Source organism: Haliotis rubra, unplaced genomic scaffold (assembly GCF_003918875.1).
Source record: "Haliotis rubra isolate DU_JTF1 unplaced genomic scaffold, ASM391887v1 Scf520, whole genome shotgun sequence".
In the NCBI taxonomy this organism is placed as follows: domain Eukaryota; kingdom Metazoa; phylum Mollusca; class Gastropoda; order Lepetellida; family Haliotidae; genus Haliotis; species Haliotis rubra.
In genome coordinates, this window is record NW_025767214.1 from 690,001 (window position 1) to 715,577 (window position 25,577).

Consider the following 25,577-nt stretch of genomic DNA (forward strand, 5'->3'; position numbering starts at 1 on the left):
CAGCTAAGGCCTACATCGCCGTGCACACCGTGGTATAGTGCTAAGTCGTGTAGTTATATGCTGGACTAAACACTGCCACTACAGTACAAACACTTTGTAACTGGGTCCCGATCTACCAAACGTTGGAGCTGCTAAAGGATATATGTTCGCCAACCCAACGTAATCCTAACCCCAACCCCAACCCCAACCCTTTGAGTATCAGAGGAAAGGATTATTGGTGGAATAAGGTAAATGTGATGGTAAAATAGTTGCATAATTAGGTGGCGAACATATTCTATAATCACACCAATACGTTCACAAACCTATGATCAGCTATAATAGTTATGACAGGTTGTAGAGTTATGGGTCCTTTGTGGATTGGGACCCTAGACTTTATCTAAAAAGTGTGTCAGGTACAGTACAACCAGAAATTATTGAGAATTTTAACATTGTATTTTTAAAAAAATTGCACTCATTACTCACGTATTAAATGTGAGTATTAGCAGAACATAACTCCAGATTCAAAGACAGGTGAACAGTTAGTATATTGTCAAGTCACCATGGGCAGCAATGTAGGCTTCAATGCGGCAGGGCATACTATTGATCAAAGAAGTTAGAAAGTCGTGGTCCATGCTGTCCCAATATCGGACCACCTCATCTTTCATTTCAGCAATATTTGTCAGATTTTTCTTATTGACACTTTCCTTCATAAGTCCTCAAACATTTTCTATTGGATATAGGTCAGGGCTATAGCTTGGCCAATCTAATAATGTCATATTTTGGGTCCGAAACCAGGCCTGTGACTGCTTTGAACGATGTTTTGGGTCGTTGCCCTGCTGGAAAAATGCCCTGATGGAAGTAAATGTCCCTCGAGAATATCTGTGTAGCGCTCACTGTTCATATTCCCTTCAAATACACAGAGGGGCGTTGCCCCTAACACAGATATGCCATCCCACACGTTAAATTTGGGCGCTGATACAGAGGTTTATCGGTTTGTTTGGTCCAGAATTTCAGTGTATTAGGAAACAGCCACACAGAACTTTCATCTGAGAAATCACATTGTCCCAGTTAAAATTTCTATGCTGTAAGCACCAGTTCAACCTTCGCTCCTTTTGTTCAGGTTTCATGATCGTTGATGGAATTCCCTGACTTTTCTGCCAACCCATTGCATGCAGCTCAGTTCTAATTGTCTCCTTGCAGACAGCCACAGTTCCTCTATCAGTCATATCCAGCCTTAAGTTTTCTAAACTCCTTCGATTTGTTTTTAGAAACAAGAATACCAAGCCGCCTCCTATCACTGACAGTCAAATTTCTGGGCCTACCTGCGCCTCCCTGGTGCTCAATGCCCTATCCATTTGCAATATTTTTTCAAAACACGATAAACAGTAGACAAAGGGATGCCTGTTCTACTTGAAATCACTTTAGCTGATCTGATGTCCTTGTTATAATACTCTAAAATCAACTTCCTCTCCTCTCAATCATCCATACTCAGGATCACTGAAAATGTCGTCTGCTAGCAAGTAAACAAAGGGGGGTAACTCTTCACAAACTAATGAAAATGGATTAACGGAGTTGTCTTTCTTGAATGAAACCAAGCACTGGATAGCTGGTCAAGGTTGTTTATACTAGAAATCCAATTAAATATATTCCTAAAATTCTCAATAATTTCTGGTCATACTATATATATATGTCTGATTAATCATCATATTAAATTTTAAACACTAAATTTTACCTATTGACTAGTGTCCATAATGATCAGATTGGAATAGGGGCGGTTTGGTAGCCTAGTGGTTAAAGCATTCGTTTGTCACCCCGAAGACCCGAGTTCGATTCCCCACATGGGTACAATGTGTGAAGCCCATTTCTGGTGATATTGCTGAAATATTATTGCTAAAAGTGCCATGAAACCAAACTCACTCACTCACCACTGAGATTAGAATATAGTTGAAATCTGTTGAAAGTCTGATGTGATTGTGTTAATTAATACTTAATGTCTATGTGAAATACATAACTTTTTAAGTAGAAGGAATTGGCTGTAAGGTTCATTGACCTTGATGTGAGGCACAGGGCAGGAAGATTATAGTGGCCATGAGTCAACATCTGTGGAAGTGAGGCACTTGGTGAAAACTAAGTGGTTGTCTCATGAAGTTGGTAATCCGACAGCCTGGTAACAGACACATGAGACTATGGTTCAGAATTATTGTTTGAAAAAATTTTAAGATTAAATTTTTAATAGTTCATGGACTGTGTTATTGTTGCTACTCATACTATTTGCCAGTTATTTTAGATTTATCTAATGGGTGTTTTCTGACTGGATCATGTTCCTTTGCGTTTGAGTGCAGTTTCTTGAGTTGTTGCTGAACTGTTGGTTAGAGCAGGAGGTTTTTGGCCCTCAGTGTGGTCTTTTCTGAACCGGGTTGATTACATGGGTACAATGTGTTAAGCCCATTTCTGGTGTCCCCCGCCGGGATATTGCTGGAATATTGCTTAAAGCGGCGTAAAACTAAACTCAGTCAGTCTTTTCAAGGGATCACGTCGGATGGTTGTAGAATCCATGAATAGCATTGGGCCCTTGGGATTCCTGTCTGTCAGCTCTGACTTGTGTTTGTTAAATCTGTTGTCCAACTATCAGATGCTTGAGCTGGAGTGGTGGAGATACCCAACTAATATTGATGTTAAGAAGTACAGAATTGCATTTTCACATCTCGGTTCACATATGCTTATGATTGAGTGTACCTAAAGTCCCATTTGCTGATAGATTATGCCCTTTTTCTACTAACGAAAGAGAAGATGAGTACCACATACTCCTGATTTGTCCAAAATATCGAGAAGTACTTAAACAACATTTAAGTAATATTCTATTGGAAAATATAAGTATGTTCAAGTTTATCAAATTGTTAAAATGTGAAAACAGTTTTGATGTACTTAAATCTGCGAAGTGCTTTTATCATGTCTTAAATGAAAGAAACAAAGTTGAATTTTTGTGAATTGTTTACACATATGCTCCCTCTTGGGCAATAATAATAATAAGATGCTTGTTGTCTATACCTCGCCATGTGCACAGGCAAATATTCAGTGGATCTAAACTGTATTGGTCTTTGACCTAATAAAAATCTTGTCTTGTCTTGTCTTGGTCTGAGCAAGGGAATATGTGATGTCAAGGGAATGTTTCTCAGCATCCTTATCTGAGTTTATTCTTCTAAAGTGTGGCTGAGCCTCTTAGCTCGTACTCTGATTTTCAGTTGAGAATATGTGTATCCAGAAGTTTTGGGGCACTTGTTTTCAAAGTTTTACTCCTAGTTTTGGCCAACTCAAGGGTGTATTTGTATGAGATAAAAGGTCTAGATGACTATGGGATTAGAATGTTCTCTTTGTACAAATGTTGTAGGAAACCAAAATTCCATCTGCATGATGCTTCTTGTGATTTTGCTATATGTTCTACTGTGTCAAACTGGATTGTTGGGGAGTTTCTCTGCTTTGGTGATGTTGTCTGATGATTTGGACTGCAGGGTCCTGAATTCAACACATTTCCTTTAACTAGGTAGGGCTGGGTCAATTCACCGATACACCGATGCATCACGATCCATTAACGTTTGATACAGCTATCGTATCTTCGATTGGTGTATCGATACAAAACGATGCATGACTTTTTTTCAAAACAGTATTATCTTAAACATGTTAAACATGTTATTTAGAGAAAAATACACAAGTATGATAGAGTTTCTTGCTTGTTTATTACAATAATGTTATTGTTATACACAAATACCTTGAAATAAATCATTTTAAATCTTAATACTGTGTCATTCTTTCAAGGTGTATGTATCGTGATACGTATCGTATCGCAGGTAAAATAACGTATGTATTGTATCGTTATCATCCAAGCCATTTAACTAGGTGGTTCACCTTGAACAACAGTAGTGATTGAATGGCTAAAGTAACTTCTGTAGGAGGGAGCGGTGAGCCATCAGCTGTTACTTTTTAGGATATAAAGTCTGTCAATGGGTATATTGGGTGTGGGGCTAAAATCAAAAAGTAAGTTTGGTGTTATCAGTTAATTAGCTTGAAGTAGTAACTATTAACAGTCGATACTCACAGATGTTAGCTACACACTTTATCAAACTCAAGGAAGTAACTCTCTCATATGTCATGGTACATGCACAATGTATTCTGAAACAGGAAGCCATGAAGATCTGGGTCAGAATTGATCTTCAGTAACCTTTGCTTGTTGTAAGGGGCAACAAACGGGATTGGGTGGTCAGGGTAGCTGACTTGGTTGATTTGGATAGATCAATGCTCATGATGTTGATCACTAGATTTTCTGGTGAGGACTTGATCGTGTTACAGACTGCCACCATACAGTTGAAATATTGCTGAGTGTGGCGTTATACAACAAACAAATAAACTGAAACAGGACATAGTTTATTGTACTTCCATGGCATTAAACAATGGAAGATGGGGATGTTCGTCAGTTGAGGTAACAGGAAAGAGGAATTATTTGCTTTGCTTTGGACATATGTTACTGTCAAGGTAGGTGATGTTTGATGATGTTACATATATTACATACTTCCACATGGTATCAATACTCACCCAAGTCAGTCTAAGTAAACTTAGGCTCAGTATTATTCGTAACACTGCTATACTAAGTCTAACAAACCCTAGTAGAAGGTTGCGTCAGCTAACCTTATGGACTGACCAATCAGAACACAGCTAGCTTACCAAATCGTGAAAGTTAACATTCGCACATACTGTTTGAACCTTTGCCTCAAAAACAGATTCCGAATGCTATTTTCCGCACGATCGCTTCCGAGTGATACACATGGACACAATGAGTAAACAGTCACTGAAAATAGCGTTTTTGTCAATATTCCAGGATGTCATAAGCTAATAGTAACCATGTCATCAGAAACCCCCTAAGTGTATATACAGGTCAAATATCTGTGTTTTGTGTAGATTTTCGTTTGTTGAGAGATCCGTGTCAACATCCAGGGAGGAGAAAATCAAAAACATATTGTAAATCCCGCCGTACCCTAACAAGTAGTCGGTATCTGATTGGTTAAATCTGTTCGTCCGTCTCGCGTTTGATTGGTCGGTCATACGTCGCTCAAAGGTTAGTTGACGCGACCTTCTACTAGGTTTTGTTAGACTCATTATAGCAGTGTAATGAATAATACTGAGCCTAAGCTTACTTAGATTGCACCCAAGTAAGTTTTGTATTTGTTTTTCATGTGCTCTTCATATAACTTAGAGTGTTGCAATGCTAACACATAACAGTTTTCTATATTCTGGGAAGTCTATTAGCTATCACTGTGTTCAGTTATTAAGTTATCTTGTTAAAATAACACAACAAGCAGCCAGGAAACTCTCATTTTCAGAGTAAACTTGACATGAGAGCTATTAGGCCTAAAAGATAGAATGTTGTGGTTCCAATTACCCGACCAACCCTTGAATTGTGGTGCCAACCCTATTTTTTAAGCCGTATGAAAAAAATAAGCTTTCAGATGCCACTGGTTTTGTCCTGGCACTGACAGACATTGGTCATTTATCACCGTGTTTATCAACTGATGAGTGAGTGAGTATGGTTTTACACCTCTTTTAGCAATATTCTAGCAATACGACGGTTAGACATAAGAATGGGCTTCACACATTGTACCCATGTGGGGAATCAAACCCGGGTCTTCAGCGTTAACCATTAGACTACCTCACCGACCCCATCAACTAATGAACGTCAGATACATTGATTGAGTCATAAACATCACGGCTGCAACAATTCATGGTGCTTGTTAGCATGGATACAAATAGGCTGGTTGTAATCAGTGAAATATCAGGTTGTGTCTACCACATAGAAAGAGTTTAGATACAACAGTGTCTACAGTAGGACAGAACATGGCAGATATGTAATAGTCGACTGAATTCGAAACATTATTTCTAATCATAGGAGATAAATAGAGGAACTTCCTGCAAGTGTTACATTGTTCACAAACACTTCCCTGTAAACCTGATTAAAAACAAATTATGAAGCAGAAATCATTTGAGCTTCTGTTTAGTACACTGTTCATTATTGATATTACACTGTTTACTATTAATATTACACTGTTTATAGCAATGTATTGATATTACACTGTATTGATAGTGTACTGTTTATCATTAATAGCCGCCGTGATGTTGTTGGAATATTGCTAAAAGCGGCGTAAAACCAAACTCAGTCAGTCAGTATCATTAATAGTGCACTGTTTATTATTGATATTACACTATTTATTATTACACTGTTCTTAATAGTACACTGTTTATTATTAATAGTACACTGTTATTATTGATAGTGCACTGTTTATTATTGATAGTGCACTGTATATTATTGATAGTACACTGTTTATTATTGATAGTGCACTGTTGATTATTGATGTTACACTGTTTATTATCTTCAGGTTTCCTGCCCAGCGCTGAGCTGAACGATGTTTATATGAGACAGTAGCAGCCTGTTTGGAAGTAAATGTATCTCCCTCATGTAATTGTCTGCATCTATGTAAGTAACCTTTGATAAACTTGCATGAACTAAAACCAGTGTTTGCTTCCACGCCATAAACTCATCTTCACCATGGCTTAATGGCCTATTTTATACCATTTTGTGGAAGGGGAAATATGTTATAGTCTAAAATGGTCCTGAAACTCTGGTTTTTGCCGGTTTATTTACATGCATTGATGCAAGTTCTTATGGCACTATTATGGAGTCACTTCCTTTGACTTTCCAATGATGTCAATCACTGGATTGTCTGGTCCAGACTTGATTTTTTGCAGACTGCTGTCATTCAGGTGGAATATGGCTGAATGTGGTGTTAAACAACAAACCAATCTTACATGCTAAAATACTAAAACATCAATGTATATTCAATCTGATAATTTATGTTATTGTGTGTTGTTATGATGATTATTATTCTGGTTTTTATTCCTTGTAGGTCCTCACGGCACAGGTGCTTGGTGATTATGGGAAATCAGATTAGTAAGTCAACTTCTGAAGCAAGTTAGTGAATATTGCTTGCTACTTTTTACTGTACAGTTAAGAAACTATTCCATGTGTTGATTTGTAATGTTCATAAAAATTTAAATGTAGTATAATAGATATAGTACAGAGATGTCATTGGTCCCCTATATATATATTTGTAATCAGAATTATGTTTATGCAATGCAGATTACAATAATTGACATGTTTGTTTTCATTTCCTTCAGTCGGTATATTGAGAATGGGGTAACAAAGTGGTGCGTGTATGGCACAGTACGGGACATAGAGTAAGTATATATGTACGTCAGTTAAATTACAACAGTGCATAGATTGACTGTCGACTTGGACAAGAGGTCAAAGCAGGTCAAGCGATGTCTGACTGCTGGATCAGTCCTGTACAATTGATTGTCAATCTTTACCTTAGCCAGACTCTGAACTTTCATTCCAAATCCTTAATTTGTGTGAGTGTATGTATGGCCGTACTTGTAGAGAGATAGTGGGACATGTTGGTATGTGCGATAATGATGGTAATATTGAATACACACGTGTGATACATGTAATCAAAGTGGTAATACTGAATATACACATGTGTGATACATGTGATCATGAAGGTAATACTGAATATACTCATGTGTAATACATGTGATCATGGAGGTAATATTATACACATATTTAATACATGTGATCATGGAGGTAATACTGAATATACTCATGTGTGATACATGTGATCATGAAGGTAATACTGAATATACTCATGTAATAGATCTGATCATGGAGGTAATCTTATACACATATTTAATACATGTAATCATTAAGGTAATACTGAATATACACATGTGTGATAGATGTAATCATGAAGGTAATACTGAATATACTCATGTGTGATAGATGTGATCATGGAAGGTAATACTGAATATACTCATGTTTAATACATGTAATCATGGAGGTAATACTGAATATACTCATGTGTGATAGATGTGATCATGGAGGTAATATTGAATATACTCATGTGTGATAGATGTGATCATGGAGGTAATATTGAATATACTCATGTGTGATAGATGTGATCATGGAGGTAATACTGAATATACTCATGTGTGATAGATGTGATCATGGAGGTAATACTGAATATACTCATGTGTGATAGATGTAATCATGGAGGTAATACTGAATATACTCATGTGTGATAGATGTGATCATGGAGGTAATACTGAATATACTCATGTGTGATAGATGTGATCATGGAGGTAATACTGAATATACTCATGTGTGATAGATGTAATCATGGAGGTAATACTGAATATACTCATGTGTGTGATAGATGTAATCATGGAGGTAATACTGAATATACTCATGTGTGATAGATGTGATCATGGAGGTAATACTGAATATACTCATGTGTGATAGATGTAATCATGGAGGTAATACTGAATATACTCATGTGTGATAGATGTAATCATGGAGGTAATACTGAATATACTCATGTGTGATAGATGTAATCATGGAGGTAATACTGAATATACTCATGTGTGATAGATGTAATCATGAAGGTAATACTGAATATACTCATGTTTAATACATGTAATCATGAAGGTAATACTGAATATACTCATGTGTGATAGATGTGATCATGGAGGTAATACTGAATATACTCATGTGTGATAGATGTATCATGGAGGTAATACTGAATATACTCATGTGTGATAGATGTAATCATGGAGGTAATACTGAATATACTCATGTGTGATAGATGTGATCATGGAGGTAATATTGAATATACTCATGTGTGATAGATGTGATCATGGAGGTAATACTGAATATACTCATGTGTGATAGATGTGATCATGGAGGTAATACTGAATATACTCATGTGTGATAGATCTAATCATGGAGGTAATACTGAATATAACTCATGTGTGATAGATGTAATCATGGAGGTAATACTGAATATACTCATGTGTGATAGATGTGATCATGGAGGTAATACTGAATATACTCATGTGTGATAGATGTGATCATGGAGGTAATACTGAATATACTCATGTGTGATAGATGTAATCATGGAGGTAATACTGAATATACTCATGTGTGATAGATGTAATCATGGAGGTAATACTGAATATACTCATGTGTGATAGATGTGATCATGGAGGTAATACTGAATATACTCATGTGTGATAGATGTAATCATGGAGGTAATACTGAATATACTCATGTGTGATACATGTGATCATGGAGGTAATATTATACACATGTGTGATACATGTGATCAAGGAGGTAATACTGAATATACTTATGTGTAATACATGTGATCATGGAGGTAATATTATACACATGTGTGATACATGTGATCAAGGAGGTAATACTGAATATACACATGTTTAATACATGTGATCATGGAGGTAATACTGAATATACACATGTGTGATAGATGTAATCATGGAGGTAATACTGAATATACTCATGTGTGATACATGTGTTCATGGAGGTAATATTATACTCATGTGTGATAGATGTGATCATGGAGGTAATACTGAATATACTCATGTGTGATAGATGTAATCATGGAGGTAATACTGAATATACTCATGTGTGATAGATGTAATAATGGAGGTAATACTGAATATACTCATGTGTGATAGATCTAATCATGGAGGTAATACTGAATATACTCATGTGTGATAGATGTAATCATGGAGGTAATACTGAATATACTCATGTGTGATACATGTGATCATGGAGGTAATATTATACACATGTGTGATACATGTGATCAAGGAGGTAATACTGAATATACTCATGTGTAATACATGTGATCATGGAGGTAATATTATACACATGTGTGATACATGTGTAAAGGCTGGATATTTTGTCCCAGTCTTTTGCACAAGTAACCTAATATCCTGCCCTTTACCAGTTATCTGATAGGGTTCTGGGGCTCAAGGCACTGGTGCTATGGGTTCCATAGCAAAAGTTTTTTTAGCCAATCCCCAGGGGCTATGTTGTCACATGACAGGGGCAAGAGGGAGCGTGGGACCCCCAAGCCTGAAATCTTCCTCTTTCTGCCTGCACTGTCGAGGTGACAACAAGCCAGCTTGTTTTTTAGGTAAGAACCTCAGTTTGCTTCCATATTGCAACTGGGTCTTCTGTATTAAATTCCAATGTATAGTTATGTTGTTAGCAGGATAAGTAATTATCTGCGGCTTTTAAATTAATGTATTATTTAATTTGATAAATTACAATTAAAATAAGTGTTGGGTCACTGTCATCAATTATTCTTGCTGTGCCAAACTGGCGAAAGGTCACTCATCTGTGACTGTCCAAACGTGCACTCAATGGCAAGAATAAATGACATGTACTCATTGTAATATATTTTCATCTAAAAATTCATTTTAGTAAAGTACTTTGTGTGTTTAGCATTAATTTGCTTATTTGACCTGCCAGTCAAAATTGTCTCTAGCTCATTGCTAAATTCAAAATTCCATTTATTTACAACTTGTTGCTGTTAACAACAGAACACTTTTGCCATTTTAATCTAAATTAAACAGTGGCTGTATCACTGTCCCGGTTTCCAAACCATGTGCTCAGTTAGAGTATCACGGTATCAGCTGGAACCAATTAGTGGAGGTCATGCTCACTGACCAGTGCTGACCTCTCCACTGAGCAGCACACAGCCTGGGCTGTCTTTGGCTCTCCTCTGCATTCTCCGGCTCCCGTCCGGCTCCATTTCAAAATGGCTGCACCGGATGTAAACAAACCTAGGGTCCATCGTCTGCTTCATGTTTTTTCTAACATAGCAAAAGCCTACCATCATCTCATGTCACTTTATCAAGTATATCTGTAAAGTGCTACTGATGGGTAATAGCATATTCAGCATTTGAATATTGTTTATTTTCTGAACAAGATTATTTTCTCGTTCTCTTCGGGTCTGGCGTTGCGCGTATCATCAAACGTAATATTTCTACATGTTGTTATATCAATCATATTTTAGTATGTTTCCCCACTTGATGTGAAAGTGAAGTCACAGTTTATTCAATAATAATATAATGTATTATATTATATGGCCATTAATATACCTACATATCGTAGTAATATAAATTATGTAATATCCGTTTATTACATATTGTCAATTTACTTACTACAATTAGGTGTTTATCCTGGGTAGCCCCAAGTGGTGTACCTACTGGGTGTATCGACATTCTGTTGGAGCTAGCCTCATATTGACTAGTATGATCATCCAACAGGCAGTCATACCCCCATTTCCCTTGAAGCCACATGTGTCGCATTACAGGCCAGGTGTCCTGTCGTGGCTATTGTGTATATCAATCAACCAGTTTTCTGTATCATATATTCCAAAATGTGTTGGGTATAGATATTGCCACACTTTGTGTATATATATGTATTTTTATACTCCATTGGCCCTTAAAGTTAATGTGACTTTCACCTCACCTCAGGTGGGGCCCTATGTAAATCCTCTGATAGGAGGGTGTGACGATTCTTTTGGGTTATGTAATTAAAGGTATTTTGTAAATACTCTTTGGGATTGTGTGCTCATATATGCACATATACTTTTGTACCAATATTGTATTTATTTGTCCTTAATAATATTGTTGCCCCTATTAAGTATTGTCGCCACATCCTACATATCAGTCGGATTATTATGTATTTTCATTATTGTATCTGTAACAATAGCTCTTTTCTGCCTGTCGCCAGGTGACAACAAGCCAGCAGCTTGTTTTTAGGGTTTCACCTGACTGTGCAGTCGAATTCTTTGCAACTCTGTTACCAAGACTTTTATTTCAATATATATTATAACTGTCTTTTTGTGTTGTGTCATCTTTGACTGGAGCACTTCGCGCAATAGACACACTTGCCCATCCCTTTTCCCGTGAGACGTATTGTTATGCAATAACAGCAATTACCCAAGTCTTACACATGTGATCAAGGAGGTAATACTGAATATACACATGTTTAATACATGTGATCATGGAGGTAATACTGAATATACACATGTGTGATAGATGTAATCATGGAGGTAATACTGAATATACTCATGTGTGATACATGTGATCATGGAGGTAATATTATATTCATGTGTGATAGATGTGATCATGGAGGTAATATTGAATATACTCATGTGTGACAGATGTGATCATCGAGGTAATATTATACTCATGTGTGATACATGTGATCATGGAGTGAGTGAGTGAGTTTCGTTTTACACTGCACTCAGGAATATTCCAGCTATATGGTGGCGGTTTGTAAATAATCGAGTCTGGACCAGACAATCCAGTGATCAACAGCATGAGCATCGATCTGCGTAATTGGGAACCGATGACATGTGTCAACCAAGTCAGTGAGCCTGACCACCCGATCCCATTAGTCGACTCTCACGACAAGCATAGTCGCCTTTTGTGGCAAGCATGGGTCGCTGAAGACCTATTCTACCCCAGATCTTCATGGGGTCTGTGATCATGGAGGTAATGCTGAATATACACATGTGTGATATGTGTGATCATGGAGGCAATATTGAATATACATATATGTGATACATGTGATCATGGAGGTAATACTGAATATACACATTTGTGATATGTGTGATCATGGAGGCAATATTGAATATACATATATGTGATACATGTGATCATTGAGGTAATGCTGAATATACACATTTGTGATATGTGTGATCATGGAGGCAATATTGAATATACATATATGTGATACATGTGATCATTGAGGTAATGCTGAATATATGTGTGACATGGAGGCAATGTGATATATGTGATCATGGAGGCAATATTCTGAATATACATATATGTGATACATGTGATCATGGAGGTAATGCTGAATATACATGTCATCAATATGTTCACATCATGATCAGGAACATTTATGGTTCCCAGAAGTATCTATGCTGTTATGAGAACCATGTTCTTGGTTGCTGCATTGCATTATGCATGTTTATTAGACGTTCATTGTTTGTTAATGTGACAGTTTCTAAATGCCACTAAAAGAGAATTGTTTGTTTCAGAATTAGTGGCTCAGAGAGTCATTGCTAGGAAAGGATTTGCCCGTTGAAACACATTTGATAAATGGGAAAAAAGTACGATTTTGGGCAAGGCTGTCGTTAGTGGAGGGAGGCCGAAACAGATACATTAAAAGTAAATATTGTAAACATAACAACACAGTTTACTACTTTTCTTTCAATTTTCTTTCAAATGTGTTTGCATGTGAAGCTGAAGAATATTCTAATGGTGGTACAAACCTCTGCAGTTTGAGGCTTGATTTGCCAGTGTGACTGCCACAGCAACCATGGCAGCCATATTGGATTCCAAGATTGATCACATACATTTCTGCCACAGCAACCATGGCAGCCATATTGGATTCAAAGATTGATCACACGGTACATTTCTGCCACAGCAACCATGGCAGCCATATTGGATTCCAAGATTGATCACATACATTTCTGCCACAGCAACCATGGCAGCCATATTGGATTCCAAGATTGATAATATGCATTTCAGTATAAGTCACTATGTGTGCAGTTTGCTTTTATAGTTCTTCATGATAAATAAAATTTGTAATGTCATGGAAGCTGAACATTTTAGGAGTCCATAGTAAAATGACTCTTATGGGAAGTGCTGTTGTTTGTTAGTCCTTGTCAGGTACATCATCCAAACTGGACAGTAATAGGATTTAACACTGTTTGATGTATATATTTCCACCAGTAGGGATTGTTGCAACCATTTGGACCTCTGTTATACCAGTAAATCGTGTCTTGATGTATGGTATTGGGGCATCTTATATTTATCAAAGGTGTAAATGTACCACATCACTGCAGGAATTCCTCCCACGTTCAGCTGACATGTAAACGGTTTACTCTGTCTCTAATGTTGGATGACGGGGACAGGCAAAAACATACATGGAGCTTCCTCTGTTTGTGGTTTAGTTTTAAACAATTTAATGGTGTACTGAGTTTTGTAAAACAAATTGACGTGAAACGGCGCAAGTATGGCATTTTCTCTATTTTAAGGAATTGCCCTTTTCTGTACTTTCTGTTTAGTGATGCTAGGTTGAAATTGTTTGCCTTGGTGGATTTTAAAACGGTAACCAGGGTAACGCTGCTGTGTTCTGGCTTCAGACTGCACTGCTCCACCAAGTATCGTGGGGGCGGAGATAGACTGCAGGGATAGCAACGATAACGTGTTTGTCCGAGTCTATGACACATGCCGAGTGAACTGCACCTCCCCGGGTCATGTGGCCAGCCAGAAGACGTCAACGTGTCAGAGGAATGGGCAGTGGGAAGAGGTCACGTGCATACCACACAGTATGTTCGCAATTCATGTACATCATAGTTTGTGTAAAAAAATACAAGCAAGAAAAACTGTGCAATTATCTTGTACTTTCCCTGATGTAATGTTGGAAACTTTATGTTTTAACAACATTTTCTAATTGTGACAAATATTAATGTTTTCCTCGACCTGCAATGTATCCACTAAGATGCGAATATGATATCCCGAATATTGGATGATGAATATGAATATTGGGTAATGAATACAATGACAGGTCAGCAGAATATTGGGTAATGAATACAAAGACAGGTCAGCAGAATATTGGGTAATGAATGCAATGACAGGTCAGCAGAATATTGGGTAATGAATGCAATGACAGGTCAGCAGAATATTGGGTAATGAATGCAATGACAGGTCAGCAGAATATTGGGTAATGAATGCAATGACAGGTCAGCAGAATATTGGGTAATGAATGCAATGACAGGTCAGCAGAATATTGGGTAATGAATGCAATGACAGGTCAGCAGAATATTGGGTAATGAATGCAATGACAGGTCAGCAGAATATTGGGTAATGAATGCAATGACAGGTCAGCAGAATATTGGGTAATGAATGCAATGACAGGTCAGCAGTTGAAGTATTATTCGATAGATTCAGAGAAACAATAACAAAATTCATTCTTTGTTAGCAGCTTAAGCATTTGTCCATCACACTAAATGGTTCCATTCCCGACAATCACAGCATTTACTAACAACAAAGAGTGTCAAACAAACGGGTCATTCTACCATGACTTCAGTAAACACTGGATTGTGATTGGTTAATTAAAGTTATTCAGAGGTATATAATCACATTATACAGGTCTCTGATTTTCCGTGCGCAATTATACATGGTTTACGGTACATGGCGGACACCAAACAACCTACCGATGCATCGCTAAATTACGGCGATTTTGCTGTCGGAAATTACACATATGTCTTTAAAGATGGATTTAGCGATAACGGGCTCGACTCACTACTTGTGTAAAAAACAGCAATAGGTGATTATACATACAAAAGTACTTCGAAAGCATGGAAACAAATATTCAGTTGAACAAGCTCAAAACATCGTCTGCTCTCCGAATAAAAAATCAGCAAGAACAAATATGTTTACGTTGATTCTATGTTATGACAGAATAGATCCAGCAAGAGACTGCTACATAATTTCCGTGCTAAATTTATTGTCAGCTTTCGTCAACGATATCGACACTGATTTTGATCCAGTAACGGAGGATGCATTAACATCGAACGCCGAAGAAATTTTAATGCCTTCCGTCCACATAAATAAACAGTTGGGTTATCAATTCAAACTAAATGATATTTTGAAATTTGTACTGTTTAAATTTAGCGGTAGTAATTACAGAATCTGCAAACCGTTCTGTTTAGCCCAACATATTTTTTTCTAAAAGTGTAATATTGTTGAAAAAGTTATTTAGCTTAGTCATGATCCCTCTTATCCATTACACTGCTTGATCTAAAGTAGTCTATTAAAGTATAATTAATTACCTTACCGTGTTTATGCCAGAGGTACACCCTCATGTCCTGTTCCATCCTTTTGGAAATATCACCACAATTCTGGCTCTTTGTCAACTGCCTCGCGAACATGCCAGCGAATCCGATTCAATTTGAATTCACTACACTTTGTAGCCACTAGGTCACAAAACACTTTCCAAAATGTAGAAAATAATATCCGAAGAATCGAATTTGAGCACAAAGTACACACAAGAAGTGTGTAAGAGTCACCACAGCTGTCGCACGCAGACGAGAGGTACATGAAATCGTCAAGTTGACAGGGAGCAAAATTCAACAGTATCTAAATTCGGTACAACACGGACTTCTCTTTACAGCAAAAGCGCCTCTACTCTTAAATTTTGTACCAGTTATTAGATATCAAAGACTATCTCAGTCATACAATCAGGTTAACCTTGCGCAAACTGTCAGAGGCTCTCCTGTCACATCTTTCCAAATTTGCACGTAAATGTAAACAATGACTTCCGAGAAAAGGTCAAGGCCATGAGGTTGCTGCCATTATTCTGGTGGGGGAAAGGGTCTACGGTGGAATTTTCAAACGTGAACCAAGCTTTTTAAACTTATTTAATATATGTTTTCCAACTTATCAGTTAATGATCGGTGATTAATGCATTGAAAAAACAAAACGTGATTTGTTATTACTGAATCTGGAGTTTGTTAGTTATTGACGGTTTGCCACCAATCACCCCGTTTCGGGCGATGCCACTTGAGATTGGAATGCGAGGCCCCTTCACGTATTGACTCATAACCAAAGAAAGAGTTCCACCTGAAATTGTTCATAAAATAGTCAGATAGAATGGAGATAAACCTACTGTGTGGGAAAATCAGAGGTATATAACGAAATTATAATAGCTCTAAATTTCATTTAAAACCGAACAAAATTATAATAACTCTAAATTTCATTTAAAACCGAACGAAATTATAATAGCTCTAAATTTAAAAAAAAACAAACAAAATTATAAAAGCTCTAAATTTCATTTAAACCGAACGAAATTATAACAGCTCTAAATTTCATTTAAAACTGAACGCTATGTGTTGAGTTTTAAATGAAATTTAGAGCTATTATAATTTCTTTATATACCTCTGATTTTCCCACACAGTAGGTTTATCTCCTAATTATGTTAGTGTCTGTATACACAAAAGTCATGGAAGAATTGTGGTGGCATGTGGACTGTGCACAAAGCTCAGGTCACAAATCAGTTGAATTTATGCAGCGTTGCGCTCGGAGAGTCCTTGGATGGGTTACTGTGTTTGGCAGCTTGATTCCTGAGAGTTTCTAATTCTAGGACTTCATTCCTGACCCACAACGAAGCACATGTGATACATGTGGTCTCACCTTAGGCAAGTGAGTTTATTCAAACTTGCCTCTGTTCACCCAGCAGGAAATGGGTACCCAGTGGAAAAAGTCATGTGACTAAAACCATCTAGCGCGCCTCACAGGTAGCTTGGGTTATCAGGGGTTTATAATGTGCTCAGCTATTCATTGTTAGTGCTGTGAGCATACCTGGTATGGAGTTTGGTGCTATATAAATGAACACATTATTGTTATTATTGTTAATTAACTATGGAAGTACCAATTCTGAAACTCATTTGGTAAACCCAGTATGATGTGCCCTACTCTCCACATTCCAATTCTTACTTCGTCTTCGAGGTTGCCCGCCACTGAAGCAGTCCATGAAATCAGATGAGAATACGTCATGTGACATCAATGCCTGGCTGCCATTGAACACAACATGTCTCGCAACATGTCCACGCGGCTATGAACCCGAGACCAGAGAGCTTAAGTGTGACCAGGGCCGGTGGGCCTTCATGCAGCTATGTGCTTATGTGGATCCCGGTAAACATTGCTCAACTTCATTAATCTCTGGCAATGATGGTCATGACTTTTGATATGGATTCTACTTGTGAAAGTTTTGAATGGGAATAGGCTAATGGTTCAGGAGTTCCCTTCCAACCCCACCTTGATATCGACCCACCTTGCTATCCTCCACCCCACTTTGTTGTCCACCCACCCCCCCTGCCACCCAACCTTGATATCCACCCACATTGCTATCCTCCACCCCACTTTGTTGTCCACCCACCCACCCTGCCATCCCACTTTGATATCCACCCACCCACCTTGCCAATCCATCTTGATATCCACCCACCCACCCACCTTGCCACCCATTTTGCCACCCAACCTTGATGTCCACCCACCTTGCCACCCCATCTTGCTATCCTCCACCCCACTTTGCTGTCCACCTACCCACCTTGCCTTGATATCCACCCATCTTGCTATCCTCCATCCTAATTTGATTTCCACCCATCCACCTTGTTGTCCACCCAACCTTGATGTCCACCGACCTTGCCATCCTCCACTCCACCTTGCTGTCCACCCATCCACCTTGCCACGCCACCATGATATCCACCCACCTTGCCACGCCACCATGATATCCACCCACCTTGATATCCACCCTCTCACCTTGCTGTCCTCCCACCCAACTTGAATGGGAATAGGCTAATGGTTCAGGAGTTCCCTTCCAACCCCACCTTGATATCGACCCACCTTGCTATCCTCCACCCCACTTTGTTGTCCACCCACCCCCCTTGCCACCCCACTTTGATATCCACCCACCTTTCTATCCTCCACCCCACTTTGCTGTACATCCACCCTATCCTCCATCCTAATTTGCTGTCCACCCACCCACCTTGCCACCCCACCTTGATATCCACCCACTCACCTTGTTGTCCACCCATCCACCTTGCTGACCACCAACCCTGCCACCCACCCACCTTGCCACTGCGCCTTGCTATCCTCCACCCCACCTTCCCACTCCACCTTGATATCCACCTACCCACCTTGCTGTCCACCCATCCACCTTGCTGTCCACCCACCCACCACCTGTCCACTGTGCCTTGCCATCCACCCACCCACCTCCTTCCCACTGTGCCTGATATCCACCCACCCCACCACCCACTCCACCTTGATTGCCACCTACCCACCTTGCTATCCTCCCACCCACCTTCCCACCCCACCTTGATATCCACCCACTCACCTTGTTGTCAACCCATCCACCTTGCTGTCCACCCACCCTGCCACCCACCCACCTTGCCACTGCGCGCCTTGCTATCCTCCACCCCACCTTCCCACCCCACCTTGATATCCACCCACTCACCTTGTTGTCAACCCATCCACCTTGCTGTCCACCCACCCTGCCACCCACCCACCTTCCCACTCCACCTTGCTATCCTCCACCACACCTTGCTGTCCACCCACCCACCTTGCCACCCCACCTTGATATCTACCCACTCACCAGCCACACAAGTACTTGCACACATTGAACTCAGAGAAAGTACACATTTTGCCTTCGCTCTTGATACGACTTTTACATGGTACCTTACTAAAATGTCTGCAGAAGATGGATGCTCATTCTATCAGTCATTGGTTTGTGTTGTCCAGACTGGATTATGTACAAGCCACCGTGATAGAACTTTAACACTGCTACCTGAAGGATATAGCCACACTCACACACTCTTTAAACACCTTCCAAATCCGTTTATGGCTCATTCTTCATCTTGTGATCCAATCTCTAAATGATTTATACCTAATGTGTAATATTATTTAGTGAGGTTTAAATATCTGCTCTCACAATGTACGGAGAGGTTTTTTTTCACTGTTTTTCAACTGATTTTCTTACCAGCAACCATAGTAAGAGAACCCGAACCTGCAACCGATTGGAAGACACCGACAATCGTCATTGCTGTGTTGTTCCCGGTATCCATTATCGTGTTTGGACTAGTTCTACATCTATGTAGAAAGAAAAAAACATTGTCAGGTAAGTATGTCTCAGTTGTCATCACACTACATTTGAAATAAACTCCACACAGTTTACAACTAATGTGTGTTCACATGAAGGGGAACAGGTCCTGGCTCACATCTACTTTCAGTTTTGTCTGTCTACTGTGTCTTCTTAGGTCAGGAGATCTGTGAAGATCCAGGTTAAATTGGTCTTCAGCAACCCATGTTTGTCCCCCGTGAAGATCCAGGTTAGACTTGGTCTTCAGCAACCCATTTTTGTCCCCGTGAAGATCCGGGTTAGACTTGGTCTTCATCAACCCGTGTTTGTCCCCCGTGAAGATCCAGGTTATATTGGTCTTCAGCAACCCATGTTTGTCCTCCGTGAAGATCCGGGCTATAACTGGTCTTCAGCAACCCATGTTTGACCCCGTGAAGATCCGGGTTAGACTTGGTCTTCAGCAACCCATGTTTGTCCCCCGTGAAGATCCAGGTTGTATTGGGGTTCCCCTATGAAGAGACTTGGTCTTCAGCAACAACCATGTTTGTCCCCCCGTGAAGATCCAGGGTTAGACTTGGTCTTCATCAACCCATGTTTGTCCCCATGAAGATCCGGGTTAGACTTGTCTTCATCAACCCATGTTTGTCCCCTATGCAGATCAGGTTAGACTTGGTCTTCATCAACCCATGTTTTGTCCCCGTGAAGATCCGGGTTAGACTTGATCTTCAGCAACCCATTTTTGTCCCCCGTGCAGATCCAGGTTAGACTTGGTCTTCATCAACCCATGTTTGTCCCCCGTGAAGATCCGGGTTAGACTTGATCTTCATCAACCCATGTTTGTCCCCCGTGCAGATCCAGGTTAGACTTGATCTTCAGCAACCCATGTTTGTCCCCCGTGCAGATCCAGGTTAGACTTGGTCTTCATCAACCCATGTTTGTCCCCTGTCAAGATCCAGGTTAGACTTGGTCTTCAGCAACCCATGTTTGTCCCCTTTGAAGATCTGGGTTAGTACTGGTCTTCAGCAACCCATGTTTGCCCCCATAGAGATCCGGGTTGGACTTGGTCTTCATCAACCCATGTTTGTCCCCCGTGAAGATCCGGGCTAGACTTGGTCTTCAGCAACCCATGTTTGTCCCCCGTGAAGATCCAGGTTAGACTTGGTCATCATCAACTGATGTTTGTCCCCCATGAAGATCCGGCTAGAACTGGTCTTCAACAAGCCATGTTTGTCCAGCATAACGATCCGGGTTAGACTTGGTCTTCAACAACCCATGTTTGTCCCCCATAAAGATCTGGGCTAGAACTGGTCTTCAGCAACTCATGTTTGTGCCCCGTGAAGATCCGGGCTAGAACTGGTCTTCAACAACCCATGTTTGTCCCATGTTTGTTGAAGATCCGGGTTAGACTTGGTTTTCAACAACCCATGTTTGTCCCCAATAAAGATCCGGGCTAGAACTGGTCTTCAGCAACTCATGTTTGTCTCCTGTGAAGATCTGGGCTAGAACTGGTCTTCAGCAACTCATGTTTGTCCCCCGTGAAGATCCGGGTTAGACTTGGTCTTCATCAACCCATGTTTGTCCCCCGTGAAGATCCGGGTTAGACTTGATCTTCAGCAACCCATGTTTGTCCCCCATGCAGATCCAGGTTAGACTTGGTCTTCATCAACCCATGTTTGCCCCCCGTGAAGATCCGGGTTAGACTTGATCTTCAGCAACCCATGTTTGTCCCCCGTGAAGATCCAGGTTAGACTTGGTCTTCATCAACCCATGTTTGTCCCCTGTGAAGATCTGGGTTAGTACTGGTCTTCAGCAACCCATGTTTGTCCCCCATAGATATCCTGGTTGGACTTGGTCTTCATCAACCCATGTTTGTCCCCCGTGAAGATCCGGGCTAGACTTGGTCTTCAGCAACCCATGTTTGTCCCCCGTGAAGATCCAGGTTAGACTTGGTCTTCATCAACTGATGTTTGTCCCCCATAAAGATCCGGCTAGAACTGGTCTTCAACAAGCCATGTTTGTCCACCATAACGATCCGGGTTAGACTTGGTCTTCAACAACCCATGTTTGTCCCCTGTGAAGATCCGGGCTAGAACTGGTCTTCAACAACCCATGTTTGTCCCCCATAGAGATCTGGGCTAGAACTGGTCTTCAGCAACTCATGTTTGTCCATTGTGAAGATCCGGGCTAGAACTGGTCTTCATCAACCCATGTTTGTCCCCCGTGAAGATCCGGGTTAGACTTGGTCTTCATCAACCCATGTTTGTCCCCCGTGAAGATCCAGGTTATATTGGTCTTCATCAACCCATGTTTGTCCCCCGTGAAGATCCGGGCTAGAACTGGTCTTCAACAACCCATGTTTGTCCCCCATAAAGATCCGGGTTAGACTTGGTCTTCAGCAACCCATGTTTGTCCCCCGTGAAGATCCGGGCTAGAACTGGTCTTCAACAACCCATGTTTGTCCCATGTTTGTTGAAGATCCGGGTTAGACTTGGTTTTCAACAACCCATGTTTGTCCCCAATAAAGATCCGGGCTAGAACTGGTCTTCAGCAACTCATGTTTGTCTCCTGTGAAGATCTGGGCTAGAACTGGTCTTCAGCAACTCATGTTTGTCCCCCGTGAAGATCCGGGTTAGACTTGGTCTTCATCAACCCAAGTTTGTCCCCCGTGAAGATCCGGGCTAGTACTGGTCTTCAACAACCCATGTTTGTCCCTCATAAAGATCCGGGCTAGAACTGGTCTTCAGCAACCCATGTTTGTCCCCCGTGAAGATCTGCGTTAGAACTGGTCTTCATCAACCGATGTTTGTCCCCTGTGAAGATCCGGGCTAGAACTGGTCTTCAGCAACTCATGTTTGTCCCCTGTGAAGATCCGGGCTAGAACTGGTCTTCATCAACCCATGTTTGTCCCCTTAGTAAAGGTTGCTTCGTGAAATGAGCCCCTGGTCTTCAGCAACCCATGCTTGTCATAAGAGGCGACTACCAGGATTGGGTGGTCAGGCTTTCTGACTTGCTGGACATATGTCATTATCTCCCAGTTGCATAGATCAATGCTCATGATGTAGATCACTGGTTTGTCTGGTCCAGCCTTGATTATTCACAGACTGCCGCCATCTACCGGGAATATTGCTGAGTGCAGCATTAAACAACAACCAATCCATTCTTGTTTTTGATCATTTCCAGATATGGGATGATGTATATCAGTCAGGACAGAGACAAACTGCATTTTCAGTGTAGGGTTGAGTTACCTGTCAATTTAACCACACAAGATTTAACTGGATCTGAACTAGCAATGTGAGGTATCAAATTATTAATTTAGTGTGGTTAAATTGACTGTTTCAATCAGGGGGGGGGCTATTGTGGTTTGATACCTCTGACTGACCAATGACAATTCAGTATTTCCTAATTTTATGTTATAGTTCTTTCACCGCCATCATCTGTTATGTCTGACTTGTCAGATGCTGCGTGGGGACAGCGTTCGAAATAATAGATGGCCCGGAGACGTCAGCGCCGGTTGTTATTGTATCGGTCCAGCAGTTTCAAATATCTGCAGGCCCTTGTGTCCTTCAGTAAATTATCTGGTATTTCAGCGCTTTGTGCATAGGAATGTCAACACCAGCCTTTAACAAATAAAAACGTCTCACTGCACCATAGGCTTCGCCAATTGATTTTGTAGAAAAGTGTGAGACTGTGTACAGTGTAGTCTATTTTGTTTTTATTGGTTTGACTTTAACCAAATGGGCCTGCAGATTTCATTCAGGGCCTGTAGAGTTTAAAGCCTTCAGGCCCTGATGGCCAACTGGCAAATTAATGTTTTGCAAACACTGGCTGGGGATATTTCCATGTTTCTGTACACAATATATGGTGATTTGTCAGCACAATGATTTAGTTGGACGGATATGATGCAGGGCCATGTTGTGTTAATACAACACCAAACTCCTTGTATTCACCTCCTGAAAAATGGTCAATTCATATGTGACCTCTTTTTGTTACTTTATGCCAAACTTAGCAATATTCCACCTGTGTGACAGTTATCTGAAATATGAGTCTGAACTGGACAAGTCTGTGTTCAGCATCATGAGCGTCCCTTCTGCAAGTTGGATACAATTCTTGTACTTGACCAAAGCGTGGCCACCTGGGCCCGTTTAAAGTGATTGTAACACTAATGGGATCATAACTCCCATGCTTTAACATAGACTTATGAAAGTCATAGCTCTACGATCACTCTGTGAAACGAGCCCCAGATCTACAAGTCGACTGTTCCTCCGCTGATTGGTTGGGGATATGTATAAAACAGAACCCCATTGGGTCTGAACTGCACCACGACTGCGTCTGATAAACCTCCTCTCCTCTGATGAGAATCATGTTTAAGGACTGAATTGTTTTCAAGGTGTCGCAATAAAATTAACGTATTTGGGTTTTTAAAAGGAAGTAAGTTATGAGACTCTTTGCATGGTCCTGACATTTGTCTGTGGACTACATATCAAGGTGAGCTCCAGCATGGTGGCATTGTTATTATAATTGTTCAATCATTCAAAACTAAAGTCTGTAGTGATTTCAAGGAATGACAGACTTACATCCATGCAAGGAGTCAGCCAACAAGTCATTTTCTACAGTTTAACTCATACTGTGTTTTTTTCATTGTTCTGAATAAAAATAAATGTACCTTTTCAGATGACTCATCAAAGCATCGGAAGGTGGAGGAGAATGTGAATCTCTTAGACACACCATCATCTGGGACCCCATCATCTGGGACCCCTAGCCCAGGGTCCGGGAGTGGGGGCAGTGAGTCGTGATGGCGTCATTGAGTGATGTAGTTGTTGAACTACCACCTACCTATGAAAGTGCCATTCGGGAGGAGATTCCCCTCAGAAATGGTTTGTGTGTTTTTCTCATTCAGATATTAGGAATGGTGCTGACTTTAAGGATTCTGTGGTTGAATCTGAAGGAGTGCATGGTTGATTTAAAGAGTGCTTGGTTGATATAAAGTCTGCATGGTTGATATAAGAAGTGTATGATTGATATAAAGTCTGCATGGTTGATATAAAGAGTGCATGATTGATATAAAGTCTGCATGGTTGATATAAAGAGTGCATGATTGATATAAAGTCTGCGTGGTTAATTTAAAGAGTGCATGATTGATATTAAGTCTGCATGGTTGATATAAAGAGTGCATGATTGATATAAAGTCTGCATGGTTGATATAAAGAGTGCATGATTGATATAAAGTCTGCGTGGTTGATTTAAAGAGTACACGGTTAAATTAAAGATTAAATGGTTCATTTTAAAGATTCTTTTCATACTGTCTTTAATCATGCATATGCTGTAGTTACTTATACACTTTGTTCCGACCTTACTTTTTTACATTTTAGATGGAATTTATCGTCTTTGATTCATCAAATATTTGTTTTAAGATAATGACAAAGTAGCTTTCCAGGGGAGGGACAATGAAACTGTAAAAGGTCAAATTAGAGCATCTCAAAGTACCTTTGCTCATTATTTTGGCCCCAAATCAAGTGTTTTTCAAGGACAAGAGTAAAATAACAATTTGGATCTCTTCCACCCAACTGTTCCCTAGTGTCGAGCTGTGATAGCGGACTCTTGTATGAATGATGTGTTTGTTCCAGGATCCTGTCATGTGGAGTTGAGGTACAGCTGTAATGATGACCACTGGATGCCTCTGTTGCCTTGTAGGTTCAGTTCTTTTCTTTACTTGTGCGTAAAAACAAATCTGTGTGGTAGAATAAATGACATTTTACATCAAGGCTTCAGGTCACATGACAATGTACATGGTGTCTTCAGGTCACATGACATTGTACATGGTGTCTTCAGGTCACATGACATTGTACATTGTGTCTTCGGGTCTCATGACAATGTACATGGTGTCTTCAGGTCACATGACATTGTACATTGTGTCTTCAGGTCTCATGACAATGTACATGTTGTCTTCAGGTAACATGACATTGTACATTGT

General features: G+C 40.0%; 1 protein-coding gene across 2 annotated transcripts in view; it reads left to right on the plus strand.

Moving 5' to 3' along the window:
- Window positions 1-25,577, plus strand: part of LOC124252675 — a 41,357-nt gene that overhangs the window by 859 nt on the left and 14,921 nt on the right. The window contains exons 2-9 of one of the 2 annotated variants that reach the window (XM_046686334.1): window positions 6,402-6,499; window positions 6,930-6,973; window positions 7,201-7,260; window positions 13,005-13,134; window positions 14,115-14,300; window positions 17,482-17,667; window positions 19,511-19,645; window positions 25,231-25,293. In XM_046686334.1, the coding sequence (XP_046542290.1) occupies window positions 17,505-17,667; window positions 19,511-19,645; window positions 25,231-25,293 (361 nt within the window). In that variant the 5' untranslated portion in view covers window positions 6,402-6,499; window positions 6,930-6,973; window positions 7,201-7,260; ... (1 more) ...; window positions 14,115-14,300; window positions 17,482-17,504. Of the gene's footprint in view, window positions 1-6,401; window positions 6,500-6,929; window positions 6,974-7,200; window positions 7,261-13,004; window positions 13,135-14,114; window positions 14,301-17,481; window positions 17,668-19,506; window positions 19,646-24,277; window positions 24,481-25,230; window positions 25,294-25,577 lie in introns of those variants that run through there. The other variant, XM_046686335.1, reaches the window with a different exon arrangement.